At 47.2% G+C, this 13,686-nt stretch overlaps 1 protein-coding gene across 1 annotated transcript; it reads right to left on the reverse strand.

Moving 5' to 3' along the window:
* Positions 1-278: 278 nt before the first annotated feature.
* On the reverse strand, positions 279-13,561 carry STC1 (stanniocalcin 1). Its single transcript, XM_049631592.1, has 4 exons — positions 13,133-13,561; positions 10,989-11,131; positions 10,077-10,288; positions 279-3,916 (listed from the first exon to the last, which is right to left on the reverse strand). The coding sequence occupies exons 1-4, from the start codon at positions 13,248-13,250 to the stop codon at positions 3,646-3,648; spliced, it is 744 nt and encodes a 247-aa protein (XP_049487549.1). The 5' UTR covers positions 13,251-13,561; the 3' UTR covers positions 279-3,645.
* Positions 13,562-13,686: the final 125 nt, after the last annotated feature.

The raw sequence follows: 13,686 nt of genomic DNA on the forward strand, positions 1-13,686 counted from the left end.
TTCACTTATTTTATGTTCTTTTAATAGTGCTATGGATAGTTACCACTCTCCTCATTTTATAGAGGAGGAAACCGATGTCTTTCGGGATTAAGTCATCTGACATCATGCAGTTAACGAGTGGCAGAGCCAGAACTGAAACCCCAGAAGTCTGACCCCGGAGCTGGATCCCTCCTCACCACAGAGCCATCTGCCTCTCGTCACCTTGATTTGTCTTTTTTTTCCCTCTCTCCTGAAGTCCTTCTAAGCCATTCATTTAAAGCATTGGGGGTATCCTGCACCTGGGTGCTTTTTCCGGTGCTGGGACCACATCAGTGGCTACACAAAGGGGCTTCCAGTCTGAGCACAAGGTGGAGGGCAAGGTCTTCTAGAAAGTGAGGACGGTACAAATAAAGGTCCGGAAGGGAGACCGAGCACAGCCTTAGCAGAACTCCCGCACTGCGGGAGCATAGGGTTCATTGCTGTGAAGGAAGGGGGAGTCTTGAGGCTGGAGAGCTGAGTGGTGTCCAGACCATCCAGCTTCTCTGACGTCTGGAAGGACTCTGGGGTGCAATTTTATTCTGAGGGGAATGGGAGCCACCAAATGGTCTTAAGGAAATTTGGCAAATGTCGAGTTAAACTACATTCGTTTACATATCAGCACTTAATTCGTGACTTTAAAGAAATCAATCGGCCGTTAACTTCACGTTCAGAAAGTCTCATTCAAGAAGTTTTTAAAGAATAACAATGAAAGACATTGGGGAAAAAAACAATAAAATGTAACACTTTATTTTTATTATTATTATTTTTTATCTTAGAAGGAATTCACCAAAGGCTTCATATTATGCTATGGCATCTTTAATTATAAAAATAAGCAAATAAAATAACTTGCATCTGTCATTACCATGATATGTTTCATAACCTTTATATGCACATGGAGCTTAAAAATGTAATTTAACAATAAATAATGACATATACCAGATATGCTCACTGTTTATTCCAGTACTCAGCCAAAAACCTAAATATCATTTAAATTATAAATACATAATGCAAATATAATGGCACAAAAATGTCTAAAGTGCAACCAAATCACGATAGAAGAATCATGCAAGCTGGTCTAGGTCAGCCCCCGAATCACTCTGTGCAGCAAACACAAGACGAAGCTTTGGAAGTTTAAAGGGGAGTCGGAAGGAGTGGGGTCGGATGGGGACAAGAGAAGCAAAAAACTAGCAACATCGTGAGAACTGCTTCTTTCCATACGTGTGGATATATGTATTATAGATACATATAGAAGTATCGCTGTGGGGAGAAAAGGGGGGTACCACGGTTTGAAGAGGTCACAGCAAACAAAGAGAACCTACTGGACTGAAGTAAGAGAGAATTTGGCTAGGAATCCTCGTGAACTACTTGTCGCATTGGGGTCCTGGCTTAGTGGGTTTGCGAAATGGACACAACACACATACTTGGGTAGCTTTTCTGGTTCAGAGAAGTCAGCCTTGCCTGGGGGTAGGGGCTGGGGAGGGCGGGAGGGGGAGAGTCAACTTAGCGTGTGGTCTACCTGATTTCCAAGAGGCTAAGGCAGTGTCCATATGTTTGGGGACCTGGGGATGGGACAGTTCTGAGTATAAAAATGCTCTTAACAATCCGATGTCAGCACGCTTAGAGGCTGTGTGGGGACAAAGGCAGCAACGCCGTGCTGCTCTTGCTGCTGGGTCTGCTGCGATTGCCCTTGGTCCTTGAGCAGCGCGTTACTGCTTTTAAAGGCTTTATGGTAAAGTTGTATTGCTTTTCATTTTTCTGGAGATGTGCCCTCCCTCCTCCCACCAGGAACCCTATCACTCGATTTGGTCAAATCTTGAGTTCAACCTAGTGAGAGTCAAGCACCAATAGTTTCTACCTAAGCGAGTTTGGAGTGGCCCCTGCAGTCCTACCCCTCCTCCCTCTCTCTCCCTCAACATTGACCTTTGGTGGGCAGTGACGCTCTTAAGGGACTGTTGGGTTCAAGGACAGTGACCCTGAGAAACTACTGTTGTTCATAGATAGGTTAGTCATTTGGCTTTGGTGGTTGCCATCTTGTAAACATCACGGCAGAAATAATCAAACCACCAGCTCTTTTTTCCCTCTCTTTTTTTTTCTTTTTTTTCTTTTTTCTTTTTTTTTTGTTTTTGTTTTTTTGTTTTTTTTTTAAATTTTTTATTTTTTTATTTTTATTTTTTTTTTTTGCGATCCTACAGAGATGGCCCAGCTGCCAGGACTACTTTGGCAGGCAGCGTGCTACAGGACAAAAATGTAAGAGGAGTCTATTAAGGCTGGACAGCCCAGGGTTATTTATACCCCCTCAGCCCCAAGTCCCCGGAACTGAAGACCCAAAGGCTGATTGACTCGTTCCTGATCGATTTAATGGAGAGTCTCCCATGCCGTCATCAGTTTGCCAGAGCTATCAGGCACGGATGAGAGGCGGTGAGACAAGAATTGCCACTTCCCAAGATAGAGTAGGCCTTATGACGCCGTAAGTGGTCCAAGCCCAAAGGGATGCTCTTTTCGGTTCCCGTAATTCCCAGTTGGATGTGACAGAGCCGTTTCAGGATAGATCTAAGTCAAGAGTAGCCTCTGGGTTGAGGTGGGCTGGGAGATTAACATTTTACCTGGGGTCCTTCAGATAAACCTGTTGGTTTTTCCTATCTCATACAGGCCCATCTTAAGTTTCGATGTTGAGTAAAACTACTTCTACCCCCTTAAGTTATAAAAAAGGCCACAAGGAGCATTTATGTGGATATCTGGAAGTGAGATAGTTATTCCATTCCCAGGAAAAGAAAAATAAAGCTAAGTTACAAAACTAAATCTATATGCAATAAAGTTATTATATACTGCTTTGTTTAAGCAGAGTCCTCTGGAATTTATGTACAGTACATTAGTTTTCAGCTATTTATATTCCACAGTTCGACCTTAAGATTCTCTGGTTTTAAGACAATTGTTAAAGGTACTTTTAAAGCTCTGAGCAGTTACAGTACATAAAGATGTTAGCTTTTTGTTTTTCATTAGATGCAAGAAGATGCGGGCTCAAACTCTGGTTGAAGAGCCAGGCTTGAGCAATTTGGTAAATGTGTTGGAAAGGAAATTACACACTAGAGGATCAAGACCATAAGATACTAGCTCATGAGAGATCAAGAATTCAAACACGACATTCATATTCGTCCATGGCCAGCACAGATTCATCACACGAATTCCATTTAACATCTTTATGAGCGTTTAAGACATGCATTTAAGTTAAGTTGCTTCTCATCAGCTAACTCTACTGGGGTAACCATCCTAAAAGGCCTCCACATCTTCCAATTACAAGGACTGGGCCTTACGCGAATGCTCTGTGTTTGAGAGTAGTTTGAGGGGACCCGGGAGAAGACATGGTAGAGGGAAGTGATCAAAAGGGTACTCTCTCCTGCCGAGAGGCAGAAAGATCACACGTATTCTGTCTGTGGGAACGCTGCCATCGCAGAATGTTGGGATATTGATTACAGAAGCCTAGTTTCATGCAGTTTTCTGTCAGGGGAATAGAAAATAGGAACTACTTAAAAAAAAAAAAATCAAACCAGGCACAGTACACTCAAAGTTGGTGCGCGAACACCTTTAAAATGATACTAGTTGGGCGAGGTTGGGAACACCTCTCCCTGCTTATGCACTCTCTTGTGAGGTGCGTTTGATGTGGGAGGGAGAGGCCACCTCACCTCGGAGGTTCCTGAGGAGGACTTTCAGCTTCTGTGGCTCGCTCGTGCGCCTCCTGTTGAAGTCAGCTCGCGGGTATGTTTGGGCACAGTGATCTGTCTGCAGGATGTGAAAGAGGCTGGCCATGTTGGGCCCAATTTTCTCCATCAGGCTGTCTCTGATGGTGCTGACTGTGTCTTCGTCACATTCCAGGAGGCTTCGGACAAGTCTGTTATAGTATCTGCAAGGCAGATATAGAGGCAACAGTCAGTCAGCGAGAGCCAGGCAAGACCCGGTCTTTCATCCGGGCTGCAGCCAATGCCATCCGCCGTGGCCAGACCGTGCGTGCGAGCACAAATGGTTGACAGCTGGCGGCCATGTCTGCAAATCTTAACAACGTAGACACGCATAGCTAGATGGGCTCACAAGGACCGTTCAGTGGCTACGTCATCATCTCACAGAGAAGGAACAAACGTGGGAGGAGCTAAAGCGACTCGTCTGAGGTCGTACAATGGGTTAGTGGTAGTAACAAGACTTAGTCCAACGTAAGGAGGTGCGCCCAGCCCCGGCCACTTACATGAAGAGTCACTGGCACAGGAACGGGCAGGTATTTTGATGCCTCTTTGCAATTTTCCTTTTGTTTCGTGGTGTGTGTGCAGGTGCACGTGCACCTGAGCGCATACTCAGACTTCGCTTCTATTTTCAAAGGAGGCCCCTGCCTTGGAGTGTCTCACGCGTTTTACTCCCCAACCTAATTTCCCCATCACACGCTCAGCTCGCCTTGCTAGAGGCCATCGGCTGCTCTCATTCTCAGTCTTCCTTCAGAGGCGCATTGCGGTCAGAAGGCCGAATGCCAGGCAATGAGGACACTTACATGGAAACATTGGTGGTCCTTGACGTTTTCCGCTGCAATAACTCCCCCCGAGTCTTCTCCTACTGCTCTAGCTTTTGCGGGCCTCTTCCTTTTTTTGGACATTTTACAGATCCCTGCTTAGCATCCCACGGGGCAGCAGTGCATGGTCTAGGGATGGTTCTGTTTCCCCTACTAGGCAGTGAACTTATTGAAGGCAGGATTCGTGGCTTTATTTTCGGTAACCCTCATGTGCCGGGGTCCCGGGGCCACACTGCCTGCTTCCTGTCAATTTGTTAATTTATTTCGTGGTCACTGAGGAAAAGGGGAGTTTTAGACATAATAGTTCTTTCCAATAAGTCATGGTTCCAGGAAGAAAAATTAGAGGTAGGTGTGGTTAAGTTCAAACAAACAAAAAAAATCCTTTGGGTTTGGTATAAATCACCTTCATTTTAGATGCAAGTTGTTTAGGCATACCAAACCCTGAAGCTAAGTGTTATGGCTCAGGAACAAGCTGTCTAATATTTACAGCGTATGAATTACTTGTCCTGTTCATTGGGAAGACAGTTCAGGTAATTTTCCAACGCGAGGTGGGACGTGTTTGCTCCACTTGGAGGTGGCACTTGTCAAAACCCATTAGCTCTCTGTGCACTAACAAGAGACTGTCCCGATGACAGTGACCTCCAGTATTTATGTGGGGAGACTCTTTCCTCAGAGGAGCCTGCGGGTCACTGGGGCCACAAGATCTTCCATGAAAAGAAACCTGTTTATTTTTAACTCACCTCGCAGAGCACAGGATCAAACATCCTTCCAGAATAACTTAACCCCCCAGAGAGGTCCTTTCAAGGATGTACGGTAAACAGAGTGGAACACGGGTAATGAAGCAGAGCGGTCACCCTTCCGTGGGCGAGCAGATGAAGCTGGGGGCCGAACGAAAGAGAAATCCTGCTGCCTGGGTCTCAGACACAGTCCTGGCTCTACCCCTCCCACGAGGGAGGATTATATCCAGCTGTTGTTAAAATTGGGATTCTCTGGCACAGAAACACATTTTCCAGCCCTTCGGAATTATAAAGCACATGAGTCAAAGCAGATCTCACTTGGATGGGGAGAAAGATGGTTTTGGAAAAACTGAGAATAAACTACTTTGCACCAACAGCTTCAGATACCTACGCACCCACATAGATCCCCAGGCACCCCTTTACTCTTGGGCTCTGCAAGGACATGGGTCCCCGTGATCTCTGGGTCCATTTCACAGGGCGATTAGATCTTAGAGAATAAGGTTTCTGACCTCTCACCCTCCTGGCCCCCAATCAGGACTTTGTAACTTAAAGCAAACCCTTTCACTTCTAGAAAGAACTGTTCACAACAGATGACCCCCCCCCCCCACCCGCCCTCACTGCCCCTGCCAAATGAGCTACAGAAGAAGGCCTTTCCTTAGACTGACATTGAAGGCTCTTGCCCGGATGACGAAGTCTCACCCCAGTAAGGAAACCAAGCTTCTGTCATTAGCCTCGCCTCTTTAAGGCCAGATGTGCCTCTTGCGTTCCACTTCGTTAAAGCGCTTACTCTCCCTCTTTGAGGGTGCCTACCTTTCGCTACTTTCACTGCTCACCAAGATAAGACACCTGTTTTTGGTGTTTCTGGATGAGGACCTCACCAGCCTGACCGCCCTAGTGACACCCTCCAAATCTACCCTTAGCTTCTCTTGTGGAGCTTTGTTAACGCAACAAGGGCAGGCTAAGAGGGCTCCCTGTAAAATGTCCATGGCTCCATTACCGCTCCTCCAAGTCTGGAAAACGTGTCAACCTGTCAGGCTGCCTTGAGGCCAACATCATTTGCCAGAGTGAGCCACAGTTTAGGCCCGTGGCTCTCCATTAAGGGCTAGAATACACAGGAATGGCACTGACCTCTGGGATTGTGTGGATGAATGAGACAGACCCTTCCCATCTAGAAGTCACTAAGTGAGATTATTTAAGAGATGGTGTCTCCAACACAAGTTGAATTAGCGATTGCCACGTATTTGTCGCGCACCATCGTGTACCCACGGTTTATGTTACTATAGCTGTTGGTAAGATGTGCCTTCTCTTTGAGGAGATAACTTACCAAATTTAATTGTTGATCACCATGGGGCACATTCATTCATTCATTTCTCCTTGGTAGTCTATTTTTTTCCTCTTTTTATTCTACTTGGATTGTGGAGATTTCCTACAAGTTTTACTGGTTGCCATTTTTGAAGCAGAAATCAAATAGCTTGGCTCAAGGCCACATGCATTCTAGGCCCTACTTGGTCAATTCACTAGCTGTGTGACTTTCAGCCGGTCACTTCCCTCTCTGGGCCTCTGTGTTTTCAATCAGTAAAATGAGGCGTTTACAGTCTATGCCCATCTCCGGCTATGACATTCTATGTTTCTAGGGATTTGATACATAATTTCCTTCTTAATTGAACAAGGATGGTGCAGGTCTGCTTTAGGTTCATCCTCTGCAGGAGGGTTAGAACTATTTCAGAAGGGTCCTTTCTTCACCTTTATAGGGGTTGGCAGGATGTGCCGCAGGGACTTGATGGGCTAAGTGTTCTGATCACCCAGCCTGGAAGGACCTTCTAAAGCATGTTTCTTTCCTCCCACTTTGAAAATTCCATCCCTGACCTTTTTTTTTTTTTCTTCGTAAAGAATAACATCAGATATTCTCCATAGCTACTGTTTCAGCCATGCTTTACCCAAATACACACATACTGCCTAGGAACGTTCTGTGTGAGGGTTTATAAATAGTCCTTTGTTTCCCTTGATCAATATTATTCTTCTGTTTCCTGTTCCCTATCCATGCCCTAGAGAGCTGGAAGCTTTGTCAGTTTTCCCACCCTGGATCTGGATTGGTCTGATTTCTTCCCAAGCCTCACGCCTCCCAGCTTGCCTGATCAATTTTGCCTGCGTCCCTCATGGCTAAGAGAGCAGTTTGCGAATTCAGCCAGGGGGACAGCCAACTCTCCTTTGTCTTCCGAGCGCATTTCTCCCGTGGAAAACGTCCCTGTTCTGGCTCCTGGTCCAGTCACAGGCTTTTGGATTCTCCCAGGCCCAAATCTCATGCTAGATAAGTCACAGGAAGGTGGAATGAACCTGTAACTACTTCCCTTTGCAATTCGGTGCCAACTGGCACAACTTAATGTGTCTCTGTGGTGGGACAGAGGCTGGGAAAGCAGGATGTTTCAGGAGAGTGAGGAGCTTAAATAGAGCAAACCAAGCCCAGCATGGAACCGGAAATCTCTACAGTTCGGAGCAGGAATAATATTAACCAGTTGAAGTGAAATAATGGGAGAAAGGGCTGCATGAAGATTCTGGTCTTCAAGAGATGGCCACTTTTCCCCACTGTCCGAATAAGCGTGATTTCCTGAGATGAAAAAGGGACATGACCAGGCTCCTGTGGCCATCTGATAAAGTGGTGTAAAAGAAAGCCCATTGAAAGCAATAGTGGCCTGATTAAGAACTCCTATTCCTAGTCGCTTCTTAGATATTTAAGATCACCAGTCCAGAGTCTTTATCATCCTTTCTATACGACCTCTCCCTTCCTCAACTGAGGAAGATATGACCTCAGTTGAAATCGAGAGGTTTGCATCGCCTCAAAGTTGGTCGCATGCCATATTGTAAGTCACAAATTGTCACAGGATCCTTAACGATCTAGACTTACAATGATGGCTTTGCCAACATACCCCTGCCCCCCGCCAGCTGCCCCACAAACACATACTTTGTCCTTAGCCCCTGTCTACTAAAAATTCTTTTCTTTTCTTTTTTTTTTTTTTTTTTTGTGGTGAAGGGAGACTCCAACAATTAGCCAGCGATTTTATTTTATTTTTTCCTTCTTCTCTTCAGATGTCACAAGAATCTTTTTGGGAGAATTTTAAGACCAAGATCAATATAAAGAGATAGGCCATCTGAGATAAATGTGGGATTTGATTTTCTTGTTCTGAGGAAATCAGCTAGGACCCAAGGACACGGTCGCTTCTCACTACTGAACAAATGATTTTATAAGTTGACATGAGGTTCTGGAGAGCCTTTACCGTGTGCTTCGGTGTGAATCAGAAATTTTACAGAGTTTTAGTGTCAGGGGCCTTTAGCGGTTCCCTAAGGAAGACCTACCTTTCCCGTCTTCTACTTGTATACATGTGTGTGACTAAATCACTGGTAAGCCCCTGGAGGAGCAGGCTATTGGTGCTATCCAAAGAAGGGACAGAACCTGGCTAGGAGATTAAGCAGGGAGGCTCGTGTTAGCTCTCCGGTGGTCCGGGCAATAGGTAATAGGACTGATCTTTGTCAGTGTGTGCAGATTTGGCTGGGGAGTCAAAGGATCATAGTGCTTCAGGACTAGGCGGCAAGTTCAGGCTGTGTGGCATCACAGTAGGGCTCAACGTGTCCCAGCCTCACTGTCCCTGCCATACCTCCATGCCAGCCCCACCAGCACCTCTCCTAACTTGATCGCAGATGGGGAAGCCCAGGTCTTGCTGGGCAACTTTGCAGGTCGTGGAATGAGGATGTCAGCCCTCTCGTGTCTTGGGTGTCCACTCCCGGCTGGTAAAGACAGTGAGTCGGCAACACCGAAAGGCCGGTGCTCAGATATGATTACTTCCGGGGTTTTGGGTCACGTTAGAATACTCAGATGAGAATATGAGCACTCACCAGAAACATCGTTCCAGGAAATTCTGGACTAGAGAAAGAACTAACATGGGTCTGGGAGAGGGAATCATCTAGTCCAGCCATCTCACTTTTCACAAAGGAAATCTGAGTCCCCAAAGAAGTGACCTGGCTTATTCTGGGCTACCTACTGGAATATGTGCTTGGGCTTGGGACTGCTCAGAACACATGCGGATTTAAAAGTCTGCATTATGCTCTCTGTCTCTCAAAAACAAATAAACATTAAAAATTTTTTTTGAAAAAAGGGCGCCTGGGTGGCTCAGTCAGTGAAGCGTCTGACTTCAGCTCAGGTCATGATCTCGTGGTTTGTGAGTTCGAACCCCACATCAGGCTCTGTGCTGACAGCTCAGAGCCCGGAGCCGGCTTCGGATTCTGTGCCTCCCTCTCTCTGCCCCTGCCCTGCTCGTGCTCTGTCTCTCTCTGTCTCTCAAAAATAAATAAACATTAAAATTTTTTTTTAAAAGTCTGCATTATGACATTTGACCGGGGTTTTTATAATGGCCAACTGTACCGTGCATAGTCATAATTTCAGCCAAATGTGATATCTCAAAAGCTTGTGTCCATAAACTTCACAATGCCCTTCAGGCTTATTGTGAGAAACTGACAATGAAAATGCACTCAGGGATGCCACAGATGGAGCTTTCTATTAGCTGCATGGAAAGACTTTTCCTATAACAGTGAGGAAAAAAAAATCCAGGCTGCTTAAGCTGTCACAACCAATCACAAACATATTTTCCCTGCAAAAGCTGGGAAGGCTGCAAGCTAAAATAAGATCATGACTGTGGCAATTAACCCCCTTCTGTGTCTGGCTCTGCCACCGCCCTGCCCCCCCTCCCTCCCCAGTGCAAAAAAGCGGACTCATTCTGTACCTGTTGGAGAAGTGATTGGGGAGCTGGACCACCTCGGTGATGGCTTCGGGGTTCCGCTTGGCGACGCTGCACACATTCAGCTTGCTGTAGCACTCCTCTTGCACCTCAGCAATCATCCTCTGGAAAGTGGAGCATCTCCGAATGGCGAGGAAGACCTTGGAGGTGACCCCATTGGCGATGCACTTTAAGCTCTCTTTGACAAATGCTTTTCCCTGCCAGGCAAGGGGTAGGAGGAGAAGCTTTAGCTCGAGCTGCCCAGAGAGGACGGGGCATACAATATGTGGAACTTAAGGGGGCTTGCCTTGGCGCGGTCCCCTGGCCGTCTGTATGTCTTCGCGTGCCACGACCAGGATTAAAAAAAAAAAATGTCCCTACTCTTATAGACTACCTTCAGAATTGAGCTCCGTAGAGATAATGAGCAGGAGAAAGAAAGAGACAGACCCACAATCAGCCACCCTGCAGCTTGAACGTAGCCATGATGCGGTTTTGTCTTGGGATCGAGACTTTGATAACTCAACTCACAAGCCAGTATGCTGGGTCCTACAGTGAGAACTTCTTTGTTGGAAGAACATTTTTATTTCCTCTTGAAGAGGCGAGGATTTTCTGCTCACCACCCCTCCCTTATAAGATAACCTGTGTCAGCGTGTGACAATCGTGCATTAGAGGGTGGGGAGCGTCTCGTACAGAACCGGCTTCCTGGCCGAAAGTGTGTGTGTGTGTGTGTGTGCATGTGTGTGCACACGTGCACACGCACACGCGGGAGTGTGCGTGCACACGCTGGAGCTGGGGATTTCGGTTGAGGAGGCTGAGAAGCACAGCTGCTTGCCTACAAGACTAGCTCCTAAGAACAATAGTCTAGCACACTGTTAACGACAAGCAGCCAGTGGAAGGCAGGGGTCAAGGTCTGCTTACCTGAGTGTCAAATTTAGCAGCGCTGTACAAGAAGGATTTACAGATGTCGTACATCCCATCTGTATCACAGGTGGAGTTCTCCAGGCAGGCAAAAGCCCCGCAGCCAACCTGCAGAGCACTGTTGAGGCAGCGAACCACTTCAGCTGAAAGAGACAAATCCATCCAATCTGGGTCAAACAGTGAGGGTGATTCGGAAGGGTCGAGGGGGCGCCATTCAAGGACAAGGGGTCAGAAGAACTTCTCTTCGGACGTCTGTGAGGGGGCCAGTAGCTAGACCCGTTCAGAGGGGGTGGGGTCGGGGGCAGGCCAGGCAGATCCCTCCTGCGCGTGGAAGGAGAGGGCAGGAGCTTTCCCTGTTGGTCTCACCATCACATACAATTTGGGTGGCCGGAGGAGTAAGGTGAGAGTCTGTGGAATGCACAGTGCTTGAAACAGCTCTCCAGCATCAGAGGGTATCACTTAGAGCCCGAAAGCCCGGGAAGGCAGGAGGCAATGGCTGGTGGTCAGGTTTAGGAAGTAGAAGGGCCAGGGAGTCCATCTGGCTTCTGAAAAACGCACTCCGGAGTAATAAGAATGGAATTTTAGTCTAAATGGCAGAGGACCATTTGCCAAGGAGTGCGCTTGGAGACCCTTCCAATTTAGGGCTGCTAACTTACCTTCATATTGGCAGAAAGGAATCTGGTCCGTTCATGTTTCACCCCAGCCCCCACCATAGGACAGTGCTTAGAGGTATGCATAATCTCTCTCATATTAAAAGCCATTTCTCCTTCTTTTTTTTTTTTTTTTTAAAAGAAACACAGGTGTGGAATAACAAGGCCAAGGCACCCCTTGTGCAAGACTGGAAGAAAACCGCAAAGAACTTGCATGAGGCTTTCTACATTCTGGATAAGATCTCCCATAAAAGTAATTTCTCTCCTACAGAAAGGGGGGGGGTGTTCTGGCAAGCAGCTCAGCAAGAAATGATCTGCAGCCTTCATACCATAGGATTCTCCTCTGAGATCAAAAGCCTGGTTCGGTTAGGCTTCCCCTCCCCCTCCCACCACCCGCAGCCTCTGGGATGTTACAAGTCATTTCCCTAATTATATATTTCCACGGGTTCAAATTATAACTTTGCTTTAAGCAGTTTTAATATGCATTAGGGTTGCTATTGTTTTAGGCAAGCTCGAATTGTGAATCACTGCATTTCTATAGCAACTAAGTACAAAAGGAAGTGAAGCAAAGCCCTCCTCTGGGCAGGGACCTGTGCTCTTCGGAGAGGAGCGTTGTCTGCAGCATTTGGACACCTGCGATCCCATCTTTGCTGACAGTCAGGGGAGTGGGGGCAGTAATGTCAGAGGGGCAAGCTGGACAAGTGAAGTCAAAAGGCAGAGGTGTTAATACCGGCTTCCTAAGGACTCTTTTCCTTCAGAGACCAAGATAATACACAATTAACTGCTCTGGGAGTCAGCAGAGAGCGAGACCTTCCCCTTGAAGAAACAGCTGCTACATTTCACAAATACTCTTTTTCAAGGGGGCCCTCTGGCCACGGGCTGCACTGCACGGACAGCTGAATGAAGCGCGAGAAAGCCGGGAGGAAGAGAAGGAGCAGTGTCAGGGGTGGGATGTGTAGGGTTTTCTCTGCATCTGCCCGGGATTTGTCAGCCTTGAGGGCTATGGTTCGGTAAATCTGTCTGCAGAGGGAGCTTTCTGTGTGTTCTCTGAAGGGGCAGGGAAGTCCAGTTATGGGGACTTAAGGGTGAAGAAAGGGGGACAGCATCAGACAAACCGTGTCTCACCTTAAGATCGGCTTCAGCTTCTGGAAAGTATAGAGAGCGCTTTGAAGCATGCCAACATTCAGGCCTTTCCCCCGCCCCCTCCCCCCCTCCCCCAAGAGGGTACGTGCCAGATTTCAGGCAATCAGGCTAGTAGGCTTATGCAATGAAATACCCTCAGCAGAGCGCCCGGCTTCTTCGTTAGTTGCATGCAATTTATTAAACAAAGGAGCTCCACTTCCTAAGGCTATTGGATTACACTGGCAGTTTATTGCCATCAGGCATGAAGCACATTTATTATCAAGATCAGCCGTCACAGACACAGTTGCAAAAGCGAGAGGCAAATGAGGACAGCTCTTTGGGGGAGAAACCGGTCCTGGGTTTGCCGCTTACCTGAGTTCTGAGCTGCCACCCGGGATTTCCTGGGGCTCACAGAATCATTCTGCTCCGCCTCATGGGTTGCAGAAGCACTGATCACCAGCACCAGAAGCACTGCTGAGTTTTGGAGCATTCTCTGAGAAGTTTCCGCTAAGTTGTTGGGTTTTTTTTTTTCCTCCCCCCCTTTCCTCTTTCCCTCTCCCGGCTTGCGTGAAGATGTGGATCTGGATACACTGAAAGCCTAGGTGAGGATTTGATGAGGATTTTTTGTTGCTGCTGATGCTGTTCCTGCTGACGCTTTTGCTGCTGCTGTGGCTGCTGCTGCTGCTGCTGTTGTTGCTGTTGTTGGCTGCTGCTGCTGCTGCTACTGCTGCTGCTGCTGCTGCTGCAGTGGCTGCTTCTTGCACCTCTGGCTTTTGCAAACTGGGGGCCCAAGAGCTGCACCCAGGGATTTTATAGCCGTTCTTATCGGTCCTTAGGATCAGGGACCAATCAGGTCCTTCAACTGGTCTGGCTAGCCAATCGGAGGGCACTCTCATTGGGCTGGAGCTGTTTGACTTCTTAGAAAT

The sequence above is a fragment of the Panthera uncia genome, chromosome B1 (genome assembly GCF_023721935.1).
Source record: "Panthera uncia isolate 11264 chromosome B1, Puncia_PCG_1.0, whole genome shotgun sequence".
In the NCBI taxonomy this organism is placed as follows: Eukaryota; Metazoa; Chordata; class Mammalia; order Carnivora; family Felidae; genus Panthera; species Panthera uncia.

What these genes read in the sequence shown, in the direction of transcription:
- STC1 (XM_049631592.1), bottom strand. Translation starts at nt 13,250, where the DNA reads ATGCTCCAAAACTCAGCAGTGCTTCTGGTGCTGGTGATCAGTGCTTCT. An exon ending in GGTGGCAGCTCAGAACTCAG is followed by an intron (nt 11,132 to 13,132) that starts GTAAGCGGCAAA and finishes TGTCTCTTTCAG; the next exon opens with CTGAAGTGGTTCGCTGCCTC. An exon ending in CCCAATCACTTCTCCAACAG is followed by an intron (nt 3,917 to 10,076) that starts GTACAGAATGAG and finishes TCTGCCTTGCAG; the next exon opens with ATACTATAACAGACTTGTCC.